The sequence below is a fragment of the Lethenteron reissneri genome, chromosome 2 (genome assembly GCF_015708825.2).
Source record: "Lethenteron reissneri isolate LAM-NWPU_2019-01 chromosome 2, ASM1570882v1, whole genome shotgun sequence".
NCBI classification, from domain to species: domain Eukaryota; kingdom Metazoa; phylum Chordata; class Hyperoartia; order Petromyzontiformes; family Petromyzontidae; genus Lethenteron; species Lethenteron reissneri.
The window spans coordinates 4837266-4853668 of NC_083780.1; the positions used below are offsets into that span (position 1 = coordinate 4837266).

A 16403-nucleotide genomic window follows, 5' to 3' on the forward strand; every position below is an offset into this window, starting at 1 on the left:
TGTAGAGTCGTGTCAGTGCGCTGTACGTGCAAACGGACAAAACATCGCATTTCCATCGATTCTGATACAATTCAACGCATCTCTTAGAAGCGATTTTAATGAACGAATTGCACAATTAGAAAAGGATGGCAATGTTAAATGTGTTTCGGCCCCCCCCTCACCAAAAACAGACACAGCGACGCGTACAAAACACTTTGCCTTTGTGCACTATGCAAAAACCATCAAGAGTTCCTGAAGAACTGCATTGTGGTCCTCTTGTCTTACGTCACCATCAAAATATATTCGAGCAAACGTGACCGCCGCGACAGACAGCGATGAGACGGAGAGAGACGACTGTGGATTGCCAGCACGGTAAAGTCACCGATGCTCACAGCTGCAAAGTCTGCCTCTGGGAGCCATGTATATGGAGACTACACTCTGGGGGCCATTAGCGAGACTAATGCCAAACACAAACAATAACATCTGTAACTGACGAGAGAAAAAGCCCCCACCCTAACAGAGTAACAGTACAGGCCAGAAAGCCATATGTTTTGAAAACCACAAAAGAATAAAACCACTCGACCCTATGTGCATTACTGTCAGCAGTTCCTGAAGAAGTGCACTTGTTCAAAATCATTTCGTACAATTCCATGGAAACTTCAGAACCTAAATCTGGCATCGACCACCTTTCCTCAAATGCGGGTAAAACTACCACCCCCCCCCCCCCCCCTTTTTAAAATATAAAATGAAACTTAAACCTAAAACCCACGGCAAACAGTCCTTTCCGCCAAGACTCATTTAACCTCATTGACCGATGTAAACGGAAACCATGGCTCCCTTTCACCTAAAACCCACGGCAAACAGTCCTTTCCGCCAAAACTCATTTAACCTCATTCACCGATGTAAACAGAAACGGTGGCTAACAAAAAAAAACGGTCTTTCCTCCTTAACTCACTCCAGAAATTAAACCTCACAAAATCGGCAGAATCCGCATTTGCATCGAAAACAAACCACGGAAAAAAAATCCCCCAACTCTTCCTCCACCAAAAGCATGACAAAAGAAACCATCCGCTCTCCACCAAAAAAACACATTTCAACCGCCGTTCCACCAAGCAACGAGCAGGGAAAAAAACTGCGATTTCCTGCCGGCACGCCAGCGAGCGGGCGCAGATCAATTCGCTGGGACGGCCTCCGGTGCCGGGAGCGCAAGCTGCTGTGCGTCGTTTATGTCGCTGTTGTCGTTGCGTTGGCGTCGTCGCCGCAGCTGCAGCTGCAGGTGGAGCTTGCTGGAGAAGAAGACTTTCTTCCAGCCGATGTCCGCAGCCAAGGCGCGCAGAGACTCGCGATGCGAGGACGACGACGACGAGCAGGAGCCATCGCAGCCGCAGCACACAGCCTCCCACAGCGCGTCACTCTCACACAGCTGATGGACACACACGCGCACACACACGGGACACGCGTGCCCCATTGTATTGTGTGTCCCATTGTATTGTGTGTCCCATTGTATTGTGTGTCCCATTGTGCCTTCCCCCTTTTGTCTCCCTTTGCTCCCCGTGTGCCTTCCCGCATCCCCTCTGTGAGTCTCTCGCTGTGTATGATTTTGCCCCCTAAAATATAAACTTTTTAGTTTGACAGATAAGGCCCAACTTAGCTGTGCAGCTCTTTCAGAGGCGGCCTGGCCACAAATGATAGTTCAACGAAGTGGCTCTTGTGGAAATGTATAGCAGACAAATACTACAAACGCATGTTAAGTCTGAATGTGGAGGGGAAAAAACCGGATGACCCGGAAAAAAATCCACGCGACCACGGCAGAGTGACACGCAAACTCCAAATATACAGCAGCAGGCGTCAGGGTCGGGATCGAACCCACGAACTCCTGAATACCAGGCGAGGTAGTTAACATCTCCTAGCCACCGTGATGATGATGAGAGACACACGCAAACTCCAAATATACAGCAGCAGGCGTCAGGGTCGAATCCACGACCTCCTGTATAGCAGGCGAGGTAGTTAACATTTAACCACCGTGATGATCGAGATGCACGCAAATTCCAAATATACAGTGGGCACCGTCAGAGTCGGGATCGAACCCACGACCTCCTGTATAGCAGGCGAGGTAGTTAACATCTGGCCGACCGCAGTGCCCATGTCTTCCCTCGTCTGCTTGTCTCCACCGTGTCCCCCCCGTGCAACCCCCCTCCCCGTGCCCCCCACACCACCCTCGAACCCCCCTCCCCGTGCCCCCCAAACCACCCTCGAACCCCCCTCCCCGTGCCCCACACACCACCCTCGAACCCCCCTCCCCGTGCCCCCCAAACCACCCTCGAACCCCCCTCCCCGTGCCCCAAACACCACCCTCCAACCCCCCTCCCCGTGCCCCCCACGCCACCCTCGAACCCCCCTCCCTGTGCCCCCCACACCACCCTCGCACCGCGTGCAGGCGCGTGCACGTGCGCGCCACGCTCTGCAGGTCCTCGAGGCGAAGCAGCGCGAGCACGCGTACGCCGAGCGGCGCGGGGAGGCGCGACAGGAAGTCGTGGCGGCCCGAGCACGCGTCCTGGGCTCTCGACAGCAGCTCGGGCCCGAACACGGCGAGCACGCGGCCTGAGGGACACACATGTCAGGGCGTTACGGGAGGACAAACAAACACACGGGGTGGTTACGCCCGCACGCGTAAGGGTGCCTACATCCACGTCCGCATCGGTTAGCCCTGGGGGGCTGTAACGGCGCTGTGATCCCCCACGGCCCCACCCCTCGGGGAGGAGTTGCTATATAAGGCGGAGAGCCGGTGGTATTCAGCTTAACCAGTGAAGACTGGCTAGATAGGCCCTGGTACTCCCCTGGCTCGCTGTCCTTCTCAGGACCGACCAGGGCAAGCCAGTGGCGTGGCCCCGAGAGCCCAGAGCCGATGCTCTTGTAAGAGCCGGTCTGGTTGGCTAAGGGTGCCGTGATCCCAGCTTGGCCAGAGCTGGATCAGCGAGCCTCCCCTAGCTCTCGAGTGGAGGACCTGGGAGCAGGCTAGCCGGGCTAGTGTTAGTGGGGTCTCCCTGTTAGACGGGTGAAGGGGCCGTTACCCCTTCAAGTGTTGTATACATTGGCCTGCGTTGAGTGTAAAGTTATAATAAATAAGTGTGCCTCAGAGAGAGAGAGAGGAGAAGAAGACAAAGACCGCCCATTGCCGTTGATGAACTGTTGGGGAAAGTTGCCGTTAGCCGAACACCGATTATGAAGGCCGGCGCGGCGCACGAGGGGGCTGGTGTGGCCAGCAACCACGCGCGGCCGCACTTTGTCTCCCGATCGCCAAGTACTCGTTTGAGGCCGAATCGACGTTGAAACGCATCGCCCGCTTTCAGACGCGCTTCTGCGGCCGTCTGGAACGCTCTTCCTTCCGATGTTAGGAAGCCACTGGAGCTGCGCACTTTGAAATCTACATTGAAGACTCACTTCTTTCGAACTACTCTCTGCGTTTAATTTGTTGTTTTTTCTTTGCCGCACCTCCAATTAGCACGGTTGGCTACGTACGATGCGAAAGAAGTTCAACATACACGGTACATACTAAGGGAGGTTCAGGACCGGTTAAAAATTTATTTGCAACTGGTGTTGGCCGTGAGCGGGAATCGACGGATTCGGCGCCCACCACTACTCACGCACACAAAGATACTCCGCCCGTATAACCTACTATACGGTTCACCTAGGAGGGAGGTGGTTTGGTCAGCAGCTACCACGACCAGCCGCCTTTGTCTCCCCTATGCTGATGCCTGTGTCTCCCTCCGTGTTCCCTCGTTTTGTCACCTGATTGCGTATCTCTGCATCTCATCGTCTCTCGCTCGTCTCCCGCCATGTCTCTACCTCAAGTAGTCCCACGTCTCCTCGTGTCCCACCGCTTCTCGCAACGTGTCTCACAACGTGTCTCACGAAATGTGTCTCCCCGTATTGCGCTGTGTCTCCCCCGGTGTTTCACCTCCCCCCATGTCTCCCCGTGTGTCCTCACCCTGCAGGACTCTGTCCTCCAGAAACTCCGCGTGAGTCTCTTTCGTCTCCCCGGGTCTTGTGCTCCGACCCACGTGACGCAGAGAGACCTGCCACCACCTCCATATCACCTGCACCACCATCACCAACCACCATCACCACCACCATCTAATATTTGTATTACCTGCACCACCTCCATCTAATATTCATATTACCCGCATCACCACCAATTAATATTCATATCACCTGCACCACCATCACCACCACCATCTTATATTCATATCACCTGCACCACCATCTAATATTCATATCACCTGGACCATTTCCATCGTCACCACCATCAACACCATCTAATATTAATATCACCTGCGCCGTCACCACCATCAACACCACCATCTAATATTCATATCACCTGCACCATCAACACCACCATCTAATATTCATATCACCTGCAACAACAGCCCACAGACGCGGTGACGTCATCACTGCGATTGTGCCAGGCTAGGTTGCACTCTGAGGACGTGACGTGAATTCATAGGGACAGAACCACCCAGGTGTTATGGGTTTAGCGAGGTTTCCATATGGTAATAATGTGGTGTGTTAAGAACTATGACATTGGGTGGGGGGGGGGTCGGCTGATTGATGTGTATCATCTGTTACCCTCATGGTGCTCAAGTATATCAGGATAAAAAGACAGATATAACCACATCACCTTCACCATCAGACAGATATCCACCGTACATCCTAAATACACTGTTGGGGCAAGTTCTGTTAGCGAGTAGCACACCTATGAAAGCCGGCACCACGCCCGGCCGCCTTTGTCTTCCTAGTGTCAATATTTATATATATAGCACCAGGTACTCATTGGAGGCTGAGTCGACCTAGTGGTGGCCCAGGATCGGTTGAAATATATCGTCACCGGTGTTGGCCGTGAGAGGGAATCGAACTCGGATCGCCAATTCGCAGCGCAGCGCGCTAACCGTTGCACCACCGCTCCCCCCATCGCCGGCACCATCAACATCACCGCTATGAACACAATCCCCTCAATCACACACTGATCGACAAGATAATATCAACATCACGACGACATGGCATCATTGTCATCATGTCAACACAATTACAATTAAGTTGTTAGAACAATCATCACAAGGCACCTCGTCACCACCCCACCCCCCACCCCCTACGCGTCGTCTCCTCTTCACCACAACCATCGCGGTCACCACAACGACAACAACCCACCTCGTTAACTCCTCCTCTCGTCAACACGATCTGACAGAAACTTCTCATCACCACCAACAACAACGACAACAACAACAACACGGTAAAGATCCCGTTACAAATCATCACAAACCACTCTCCTCCGTCTCCTCTCTCCATCGTCTTCGTCCCCCCCCCCTCCTCCTCTACCCTGTCTCCCCGCCTCGTCACCCCCCTCGTTCACCTCGCTCCTCGTCACCACGATCTGGTAGAAGTCTTTGAGGGGAGCCCGCGCCTGGTCCCGCGCCTCCAGCAGCGGATCGGGCAGCAGCGCCGCCATGAGACACACGCCAACAAGACGCCGCCCGCGTCTCCAGGGGCAACCGTGGAGACGCCGGGGGGCGGGGCGGGGGGAGGAGACGTTGGGGGGCGGGGGGAGGGGCGGGGGGAGGAGACGTTGGGGGGCTGGGGGAGGGGCGGGGGGAGGAGACGTTGGGGGGCGGGGGGAGGGGGGAGGAGACGCCGGGGGGCGGGGCGGGGGGCGAGGGGAGGAGACGTTGGGGGGCTGGGGGAGGGGCGGGGGGAGGAGACGTTGGGGGGCGGGGGGAGGGGGGAGGAGACGTTGGGGGGCGGGGCGGGGGGCGGGGGGAGGAGACGTTGGGGGGCTGGGGGAGGGGCGGGGGGGAGGAGACGCCGGGGGGCGGGGCGGGGGGCGGGGGGAGGAGACGTTGGGGGGCTGGGGGAGGGGCGGGGGGAGGAGACGTTGGGGGGCGGGGGGAGGGGGGAGGAGACATTGGGGGGGGCGGGGGAGGAGGACGTTGGGGGGCGGGGGGAGGAGACGTTGGGGGGCGGGGGGCGGGGGGAGGAGACGTTGGGGGGAGGGGGGCGGGGGGAGGAGACGTTGGGGGGCGGGGGGAGGAGACGTTGGGGGGAGGGGAGGGGGGGAGGAGACGTTGGGGGGCGGGGGGAGGAGACGTTGGGGAGGGGGCGGGGGGGAGGAGATGTTGGGGGGCGGGGGGAGGAGACGTTGGGGAGGGGGCGGGGGGAGGAGATGTTGGGGGGCGGGGGGAGGAGACGTTGGGGAGGGGGCGGGGGGAGGAGACGTTGGGGGGAGGGGAGGGGGGAGGAGACGTTGGGGGCGGGGGGAGGAGACGTTGGGGGGAGGGGGGCGGGGGGAGGAGACGTTGGGGGGCGGGGGGAGGAGACGTTGGGGGGAGGGGAGGGGGGAGGAGACGTTGGGGGGCGGGGGGAGGAGACGTTGGGGGGCGGGGGGAGGAGACGTTTGGGGGGAGGGGGCGGGGGGAGGAGACGTTGGGGGGCGGGGGGAGGAGACGTTAAGGGGCGGGGGGAGGAGACGTTGGGGGGAGGGGGGCGGGGGGAGGAGACGTTGGGGGGCGGGGAGAGGAGACGTTGGGGGAGGGGGGAGGAGACGTTGGGGGGAGGGGAGGGGGGAGGAGACGTTGGGGGGAGGGGAGGGGGGAGGAGACGTTGGGGGGGCGGGGGGAGGAGACGTTGGGGGGCGGGGGGAGGAGACGTTGGGGGGAGGAGACGTTGGGGGGAGGGGCGGGGGGAGGAGACGTTGGGGGGAGGAGACGTTGGGGGAGGGGCGGGGGGAGGAGACGTTGGGGGGAGGGGCGGGGGGAGGAGACGTTGGGGGGAGGGGCGGGGGGAGGAGACGTTGGGGGGAGGGGCGGGGGGAGGAGACGTTGGGGGGAGGGGCGGGGGGAGGAGATGTTGGGGGGAGGAGACGTTGGGGGGAGGGGCGGGGGGAGGAGACGTTGGGGGGAGGGGGGAGGAGACGTTGAGGGGAGGGGCGGGGGGAGGAGGAGACGTTGGGGGGAGGGGCGGGGGGAGGAGACGTTGGCGGGAGGGGCGGGGGGAGGAGACGTTGGGGGGAGGGGCGGGGGGAGGAGACGTTGGGGGGGAGGGGCGGGGGGAGGAGACGTTGGGGGGAAGGGGGAGGAGACGTTGGGGGGAGGGGCGGGGGGAGGAGACGTTGGGGGGCGGGGGGAGGAGACGTTGGGGGGAGGGGCGGGGGGAGGAGACGTTGGGGGGAGGGGCGGGGGGGAGGAGACGTTGGGGGGAGGGGGGAGGAGACGTTAAGGGGCGGGGGGAGGAGACGTTGGGGGGAGGGGGGCGGGGGGAGGAGACGTTGGGGGGCGGGGGGGAGGAGACGTTAAGGGGCGGGGGGAGGAGACGTTGGGGAGGGGGCGGGGGGAGGAGACGTTGGGGGGAGGGGGCGGGGGAGGAGACGTTGGGGGGCGGGGGGAGGAGACGTTAAGGGGCGGGGGGAGGAGACGTTGGGGAGGGGGCGGGGGGAGGAGACGTTGGGGGGAGGGGGGCGGGGGGAGGAGACGTTGGGGGGCGGGGGGAGGAGACGTTGGGGGAGGGGGGAGGAGACGTTGGGGGGAGGGGAGGGGGGAGGAGACGTTGGGGGAGGGGAGGGGGGAGGAGACGTTGGGGGGGCGGGGGGAGGAGACGTTGGGGGGCGGGGGGAGGAGACGTTGGGGGGCGGGGGGAGGAGACGTTGGGGGGCGGGGCGGGGGGAGGAGACGTTGGGGGGAGGAGACGTTGGGGGGAGGGGAGGGGGGAGGAGACGTTGGGGGGAGGAGACGTTGGGTGGAGGGGGGAGGAGACGTTGGGGGGAGGGGCGGGGGGAGGAGACGTTGGGGGGAGGGGCGGGGGGAGGAGACGTTGGGGGGAGGAGACGTTGGGGGGAGGAGCGGGGGGAGGAGACGTTGGGGGGAGGGGGAGGAGACGTTGGCGGGAGGGGCGGGGGGAGGAGACGTTGGGGGGAGGGGCGGGGGGAGGAGACGTTGGGGGGAGGGGCGGGGGGAGGAGACGTTGGGGGGAGGGGCGGGGGGAGGAGACGTTGGGGGGAGGGGCGGGGGGAGGAGACGTTGGCGGGAGGGGGGAGGAGACGTTGGGGGGAGGGGCGGGGGGAGGAGACGTTGGGGGGCGGGGGGAGGAGACGTTGGGGGGAGGGGCGGGGGGAGGAGACGTTGGGGGGCGGGGCGGGGGGAGGAGACGTTGGGGGGAGGGGGGAGGGGAGGGGCGGGGGGAGGAGACGTTGGGGGGAGGGGCGGGGGGAGGAGACGTTGGGGGGAGGAGACGTTGGGGGGAGGGGCGGGGGGAGGAGACGTTGGGGGGCGGGGGGAGGAGACGTTGGGGGGAGGGGCGGGGGGAGGAGACGTTGGGGGGAGGGGCGGGGGGAGGAGACGTTGGGGGGAGGGGCGGGGGGAGGAGACGTTGGGGGGAGGGGCGGGGAGAGGAGACGTTGGGGGGAGGGGGGAGGAGACGTTGAGGGGAGGGGCGGGGGGAGGAGACGTTGGGGGGAGGGGGGAGGAGGGGGGGGGGCGGAGGGAAGAGACGCCGAGGCGGGGGGGGCAGGGGAGACGCAGGGGGGGAGGGGTTGAATTCTCGAGTGTTCTGTGACCAGCCTAAAACTCCAGAGTCGTCTAATTTTGCAAGAACAATCTGAGATCACCGCAATGACAAATTAAATGAAGAACAAAGTCGAGCATTTCTTCTACATTTGAAGTTTTTCGTGACTGCAAGGATTCATACTCTTTGGTTTTTTTTGTGAAGTCACTTAGGTAAAAAGCTTTTGTTGACTCCGAAACGTCGTGATTTAATTTATTTTAATTTTTTACCTACGTGACTTTACCGAAAAAACCAAAGAGTACAAAGTCGAGCAATGAAGCAAATTTAAATCAGAGCAAAAACAACCGCGTTACGGAGGAAATCGGACACAGTGCACAAACTTAACCTTAATTACCGTATTACATTTTCAAAAGTTTTGCTGGCTGGTTGTTGCGCGGGTGGGCCGTCTGGAACACTCTTCCTTCCGATATTAAGAAGCCACTGGATCTGTGCGCTTTTAAATCATCACCTCGATCAGGGGTTGATAGCCTGCGGCGCCGAATCCGCATACGGCTCGTTGGCTTCTCCCTTGCGGGCAGCCATGAAAAAAAAATCTAAAATCTTAATAATAATTTAACGTGAACATGATTGACTAAATATGGCATGTCTTGGTGACAACAGCATGCACAATCAAACTGTATTGTTAACCATAACTAAGGGGAGGGAAACAAACGAAATAGACGCCGTTTATTGAGATTAAAGACCATTGTTTATCCAGGCGGGATCCCATTCAGACTTAGTTCTTTCGGTAAAGTCACGTAGGTAAAAAATGAAATTAAGATTAGTAAAAATTAAATAAAAATCACGACGTTTCGGAGGCAACACAAGTCTCCGTCATCAGGTGGGACCGTCACAACCAGATTTGCTGCATCAAGTGAAGAGATCTCTAAGAGAAACGAGATTATACTGGTAGGAACGAAGTGAACCAGCCTACAATAGATTATATCGTCCGTCCGTCCGATGTCCGATTAGGTGTAGCAACATCGCCCCCTACTGCAAACACTTGGCAGGACCCTACAAAAACCTTTAGACTCAGTGAGGCTTTCCTGGCTAAACAAGTGTAACATTCCCTTATAATTCCCTGAGATATTTTTTAAATAATTCCCTGAGATAGTTTTTAATTAAAACATTTAAATTTAAAATTAACTCACAGCGGCCTAAAGCCTACAGCTCGGCCTAAAGCCTAGAACTAGGCCTCAAACTCTCCCTTCGTATCGTACCCCAGCCATTTAGTTTTATTATAGCCATTCATTTGTTCGTTGTTACCAGCCCACCCCGCAGGGACCTGTTTTGTACACAGGTTAAGAAGGGGGCGGGGGGGGGGTGAGCCAGGATGTACCTCGTGTGCAACAAATCTGGCTGTGACGGTCCCCACCTGATGACGGAGACTTGTGTTGCCTCCGAAACGTCGTGGTTTTTATTTTATTTTTTACTAATTTTAATTTCATTTTTTACCTACGTGACTTTACCGAAATAACTAAGAGTATGAATCCTTGCAGTCACGAAAGCTTCACATCTAGAACCCTGAGTGTCACCTACGCGTGAGCATGTTCAGGTTTGATGTCCTTTCTTTCACCACGTGGGAGCAGCAACACTGAGATTGCACTTTCGTGTCGCACGGTGTCCGTCATTCATTTTCAGAGGGGAGGGGGGGGGGGGTCCACTTTTCGCTAAGGGGCCGTCCATAAATGACGTCACGCACCTAGGAGGGGGTGGGGTCAGACATTTGTGACGATGTGTGACGAGGGGGGTGGGGGGGGTGAGAAATGTGACGTCACATCAAAATGCGCAACTTTTAATAAATATAGAATTGTTATAACAACACTAATAGTTATAACAACACTCCTACAACATCAGAGTGCAGCATCACATGAAATACGCACTACAATGACAATAGTTTAAAGCGATTTGAAGCATGTTTTATTTTCAAAATGGAAATATGTTTTTTTTTTGGGGGGGGGGGGCAGAGCTTTGTGACGTCATATTTGAGGGGGGGGGTTCTGACTTTTTGTGACGAGGGGGAGGTCAAAAATCGTCCAAAATCGCGTGACGTCATTTATGGACGGCCCCTAAGACATCATCAGCTGCGTGAGGGCCGCCACACCGTTTGAAACCATTGTTGGGTTTGTGACAGCAGCAGCGACGATGATGGTGATGGTGGTGGGATGCGTCAGGGGCCGCACGAAAGGCCACCAGGAACTTCACACAACGGAGAACGTCATGAACAGTCGCCCCCCCCCACCCCCTCCCCCCCCTGGTGGGACAACGAAAGTTCATTCACATCCGATGATGATGATGTTGATGATCGTGATGTTGACCGGATACCCACGGAAATGTTTTCGTGTTACTAGAAAATAGAAGACGTTACTCTTACACTCAGCCCGAACCCCGCCACTCGCCTTACCTCGAACCCTACCGATACCCATTACACTACCCCGACTGCTAGCACAAGCCATACCTCTAATACTAACCCCTAACCATAACACTACCCATACCCCAAACCATAACACTACCCATATCCCTAACCATAACAACTACCCCTCTCTATAACCCTACCACTAACATCACTAACTACCCATAACACTACCCATACCACTACCCATAACACTACCCACACCACTACCCATACCCCTAACCATAACACTACCCCTCTCTATAACCCTACCACTAACATCACTAACTACCCATAACACTACCCATACCTCTAACACTAACCCCTAACCATACCACTACCCATACCCCTAACACTACCACTACCTCCTAACACTACCCATACCCCTACCACTACCCATTCCCCTAACACTACCCATTCCCCTAACACTACCCATAACTAGAACGCTACCCATACTCCTAAAACTACCACTACCCCTCTCTATAACCCTACCACTAACATCACTAACTACCCATAACACTACCCATTCCTCTAACACTACCTATACCCCTAACACTACCACTACCCACACCCCTAACACCACCCATACCACTACCCACACCCCTAACACGACGTGGCACAGGTGACCTTCAATGCACCTGTCCGCATTCCCACGCCCCCCCCCCCTCTCTCCCCCCTCGCTCTCCCCCCCTCTCTTTCCTCCACCCGTGAACTCTATCCACTCTGCTACCCCCACCCACCTCCATAATCACATTTCTCCTCCCCCTCTACTCACTTATATACCCAATAACTACGCCCCCACCTTCTCTCTCTGCCCCCCCTCCCTCTCCTTTATCTCCCCTCCTCTCCCTCCACTCTCCTCCCCCCCTCACCGCTGCCCCCCTCTCTCTCTTGGACTCTCGCCTCCATCTCCCGCTCCTCTCTCTCTTTCCTTCTGTCTCTCCGTGTTTCTACAATTCTCTTCTCGCGCCAACTCACGTGTCTCCACGTGTCTCCCCCCTTGTCTCCTGTCTCCCCCGTATCTCCACGTCTCCCCTAGTACCCCCCCCCCCCCCAACCCCTTGCGTCTTCTCTATCTCCACGTGTCTCCTCCGCCTCCCGGTGTCTCTCCGCGTGTCTCCGCTCCGGGCTTTTCCATCCCCATTGTGCGTCCATCCTCTCGTCGCCCTCGTCAGCCCGTCACCTCATCACCTCACCCCCACCCCCCTCAATCTCCCCACCACCTCGGCACCATGTCTCTGAACGTGTGCTTGGGCTCCCTGCTCGTGGTCGTGGCGTCCTGCGCGCTGCTGCTGCGCGCGCTCTCGCTCCTGTGCCGCCTCTGCTGCCCCTCCTCCTCATCCTCCTCGTCCTCGTTGCTCCGCTGGGCGCTGCTGGCGACGCGCGAGTCGCTGGTGGCCGCGCAGTGGGCCGCGTGCGCCCTGGAGGTGCGCGCCCTGGCGGGCCCCGCCGAGGGCAGCGGGGCCCGCGGGGTGCGCGCCGTTCTCGAGCTCGCCACGGGGGCCGCGGGGGCCCTGGCCGTGGCGCACGCGGGATCGCACCCCCTCACCCAGGTGAGCGGAGCGGAGGGGAGGGGGAAGGTGAGGGAGGGGGAAGGTGAGGGAGGGGAGGTGAGCAGAGGGGAGGGGGAAGGTGAGGGAGGGGAAGGGAGGTGAGCGGAGCGGAGGGGCGAGGTGAGGGAGGGGAGGTGAAGGAAGTTGGTGGGGGGGATTAAAGGAAGTGTGGAAGTTGAGTGGAAGGAGGTGAGGGGAGAGGTGGGAGGGTAGGTGAGGAGAGCGGAGGGGAGGCGAGGGGCAAGAAAGGTGAGGGGAGTGGAGGTGTAGGAAGTTGGTGGGGGGAATTAAAGGAAGTGTGGAAGTTGAGGGGAAGTAGGTGAGGGGAGAGGTGGGAGGGGGGGAGCGCTACGAGGCAGGGTTGTCACGCATGGAGGAGCTGTAGCCGAGGATAGAAATTTCACGTGGGTCGGAGAAAACTCCACGCGACCACGGGGAGAGAGAGACTTGCAATCTCCACATATACAGGCGTCAGGGTTGGGATCGAACCCACGGCCTCCTGCATACCGGGCAACTTGAGTAAACATCACTGCGCCACCGCTCCCCTCACCGCCCCCCCCTTCCCCCCCAGGGTCATCCAGTGCTGGCCCTGGTGTCCACCCTGGACGCATCCCTCCCGTGTCTCCACCTCGCGGTGCTGCTCGTGGCCCAGGCAGTGGGCGCCCTGGTGGGGCGACTCTGCGTGTTGCGCCTCTGGGCGACACAATTCTCCTTCCACCACGTCATCCGCCACATGCTGGCGCGCGCCGGCGAGTGCGTGGTGACGCCGCCGCCGGCTGTGGTGGTGGCGGCGGTGGTGCCAACCACCACAACCACCACAACCACAGCCGACGGCGGCCACCAGGCGCTGATTGAAGCCATGCTCACAGAGGCGGCGCTGTCCATGGTGCTAGCGCTGGTGGTGTTGAGGCTCGGGGTGCCCTCCTCCACCTCCTCGGCCAAGGCTGGTGGAGCATCTACCACCGCTACCACCAGCAGCAGCGGTGACGTCGGCACAATCACAAGCACTAGCAGCAGGAGCAGCAGGAGCAGCAGCGGCAGCGGTAGTGTCGACGTGGTTCCCGTGTCACGCACGCGCGCCCTGCTCGTCGCGGCCTGCGTGGCGACGCTCAGCTGCATCGGTGAGTCTGGTGCAGCGTCACCCGTTCAGCCGCCAAACTCCCCGTTTATCCGCAAATCGACTCGTGAATGTCTTTGTGTTGAACTTCTTTGGCACCGTACGTAGCCAACCGTGCTAATTGGAGGCGCGGGGGAAGGACACGGTTCGCGTGCTTGCGATTTGGATTGGCAGCTATGTGATCATGTATATATGTCTCTTTTTTAACATCTGAGAATCTTCATAATAAACGTTTTTGGGTTAGATCGCGTTATTTATAAATGTGTCGTAACCCTCCACCACCCGACACGGCCAATCAGCAAAAAAATTGTCATGTTGACAAAAAACAAATAGTTCACTACTTTAGCCCACCGGTGTGTTAAGAGTGAATCCACAACTTTACAATTTTTGAGTAGTATGACGTTTCGCTGGTAATTACATCCAGCATCATCGGGCAGATCGTCATCATTGAACTCATTCAGGTGCAAGGATTTGAGGCGGGGGGAGGGGGGGGGTATTGTAATTATATAAGATATTGGTAATCAGTCAATTGTTACGATTAGTAATGAGTTGTAGATTAGTAATTAGTTGTAATGTGTGTTATTGTAATTATATGATACGTTAGTAATCAATTAATTAGTATGTTTCCCCTATAAGGAATTGTAATCTGCCATTTCACAAAGCTGTTCATCCGCAAATTGATTTACCGAGTATTCAAACCCGGGTCTATCTGCAAAGCAGGAAGAAGCCGTGCTCAACATATACAGCTGCGGCTCTGCGTGTGCGCTGTGCAGTCCATACGGTGTACATCCGTTTCAATACGGGCAACATAAAAAAACGTGTTTTTTAAAATCCTTTATATTAAGTTCACTTGCTTGCTTGCTTGCTTACGACCGTGCAAATCTTTCGGTCGTTTTTTAACCCACTTCCCGTGATCCAATCGAGCTGACATTTTGCACACAGACTCGTTGTGCGTGACAATTTATTTTCGTGAAAACATTTTTCCGTAACTTTACACTTTTTTGCAATTTTTTTTATATTTAATTACCAATTGCTTAATGGTGGCAGGCAATCATCTGACCCATAGGTGGCAGCCATCTCAAGCCAGAGGACGAGAGGACTCTAGCCACCACGCATATAAAGGATTTATAGTGAAAAACTTTGTTTTTAGGGGTTAATTGTTTTAATTATTAGTTTGTGTTTCTCCCTTGTGATGGGACTTTGTAGGATGAACGCTGAGATTTATAAGAGGGCACGGGGTGACCAATAAGGTCTGAATTTGGTCTGTAATAAGGTAGGGCACTGACAAGGGGTTGACGGGTATGGCAACTCAAAGACTGACTGATGAATGTGGTGGTGCGATGTTGTGGTCTTGCTGTGCGCTGCGCAGTGGAGTCAACGTCTCTGGGCGTCTTGAACCCCGCGGTGGCGCTGGCCCTGATGTGGGGATGCTCCACTCCGTCCCCGTCCAGGCTGGGACTCGTCTACCTGCTCGCACCTGTGCTAGGTACTCAACCACTGAGAGAGAGAGAGAGAGACAGCGATCGCCAACCCACTCCACTGTAATCAGCCTCGCATGGATTGCTGGGGCAAGTGCTGTTAAGTATGTCTATGACGGCACAGTAGGGGGCACGCCTGGTGCATCTGCCAGTCATCTCAGTCAATCCACGGCACCTCAGTCTGTTCCGTGGCGTCCCGTCCGCGAGACTTAAGACACTTTACGTGGCCTCAAAGTGCACCTTACCTGGCACAGGTGCCGTGGTGACGTCACCGTTATTTCGTGGCAAATGGCGAGTATTGGAATTGCGTGGCTGGATTAGAGGCTTTTGCTGACATGGGACGCCACGGTGTTGAGATGGTCTCTCGCCCGGTGTGCAGGAGGTTGTGGGATTTTTTCCGGGTCCTCCGGTTTTTTCCCCTCCACATTTAGAATCAACATCACGCGTTGCATATATTTGTCTGCTCGAAACTTCCACGCGAAAAGCCGCTCTGTTGAGCTTTCATTTGTGGCCAGGTCGCTTCGGAACAAAAATGAGCTACATAGCCCAGTGGGGCCTTACCTGGTAAAATAAAGTCTTTTAGTTTCAGTTCACAGGTGTCTTCTCCCCACCACCCGTGTCCCCACGCCCCACGCAGGCGCACTCCTCGCCGTGTTCCTCTACCGGGGCCGCGTCCCTCTGCTCTTCTCGCGCCAGCTGCTCTACCGCACCAAGCCGCGTCCCGGCCCTCCGCCCCGGCCAGCACTGCCCGCGGCGCCGGCCGCGACGCAGCTCCGGGCCAGGCCACAGGGAGCAGGCAAGAAGGCGGCGGCGGCGGCACCGGCGGTGACACCGGCGGTGACACCGGCGGTGACGCCGACAGGCAAAGTCGCGTCGCTCAATGCGGGCAAGCGGGGTAAAGCGCAGTGAGGCGGCGGAAAACGACCTACCCAGCACGATGCAGCGGGCACACGACCCCACTCGCACCACGACCGCCAATCGAGGTCCAGGACCGACTATCGAGTTCTGTCCGCAACCCTGTGTGCTGCTGCGACGACGCAGCGATCCACCCACCGAGCGCTCCTGCACGCGATCCCATTCCGGCGCTCCGTCTCTTGCGGCGGACGCAGCCCCTCTCCGGGCACGTCTCCCCCTACCCCTTGGCTGCCACTCGGTTTGCCGGTGTGAGAATCGGTGTCGGTCGACGGATCGTTACGACCGCGGCTTCGTCGTTGCAACTATTGGCCAGAGGGGTAACCGCGCAGGTGGGTAGAGTTTAACGTTGCACGCGCTCGCTCGCTCGCTCTCTCGTATGCCCA

At 57.9% G+C, this 16403-nt stretch overlaps 2 protein-coding genes across 2 annotated transcripts; one reads left to right on the forward strand and one right to left on the reverse strand.

Annotated features, from left to right (window-relative positions):
* Positions 1-81: 81 nt before the first annotated feature.
* On the reverse strand, positions 82-5538 carry LOC133342787 (F-box only protein 36-like). The gene is made up of 4 exons (XM_061552108.1): positions 5387-5538; positions 3968-4076; positions 2408-2580; positions 82-1402 (listed from the first exon to the last, which is right to left on the reverse strand). Exons 1-4 carry the CDS (start codon positions 5480-5482, stop codon positions 1151-1153), a joined length of 630 nt encoding a protein of 209 aa, XP_061408092.1. The 5' UTR covers positions 5483-5538; the 3' UTR covers positions 82-1150.
* Positions 5539-11844: 6306 nt separating this feature from the next.
* LOC133342417 (uncharacterized) lies at positions 11845-16313 on the forward strand. The gene is made up of 4 exons (XM_061551587.1): positions 11845-12510; positions 13082-13631; positions 14997-15113; positions 15743-16313. Exons 1-4 carry the CDS (start codon positions 12190-12192, stop codon positions 16012-16014), a joined length of 1260 nt encoding a protein of 419 aa, XP_061407571.1. The 5' UTR covers positions 11845-12189; the 3' UTR covers positions 16015-16313.
* The last annotated feature ends 90 nt before the right edge of the window (positions 16314-16403 follow it).

Excerpts from the sequence above, each read along its gene's own strand:
- LOC133342417 (XM_061551587.1), top strand. The coding sequence starts at position 12,190 with ATGTCTCTGAACGTGTGCTTGGGCTCCCTGCTCGTGGTCGTGGCGTCC. Across the intron at positions 12,511-13,081 it reads GATCGCACCCCCTCACCCAG|GGTCATCCAGTGCTGGCCCT; the intron begins GTGAGCGGAGCG and ends CTTCCCCCCCAG. Across the intron at positions 15,114-15,742 it reads CCTGCTCGCACCTGTGCTAG|GCGCACTCCTCGCCGTGTTC; the intron begins GTACTCAACCAC and ends CGCCCCACGCAG.
- LOC133342787 (XM_061552108.1), bottom strand. The coding sequence starts at position 5,482 with ATGGCGGCGCTGCTGCCCGATCCGCTGCTGGAGGCGCGGGACCAGGCG. Across the intron at positions 4,077-5,386 it reads TCGTGGTGACGAGGAGCGAG|GTGATATGGAGGTGGTGGCA; the intron begins GTGAACGAGGGG and ends ATGGTGGTGCAG. Across the intron at positions 1,403-2,407 it reads CGTGCACGCGCCTGCACGCG|CTGTGTGAGAGTGACGCGCT; the intron begins GTGCGAGGGTGG and ends TGTGTCCATCAG.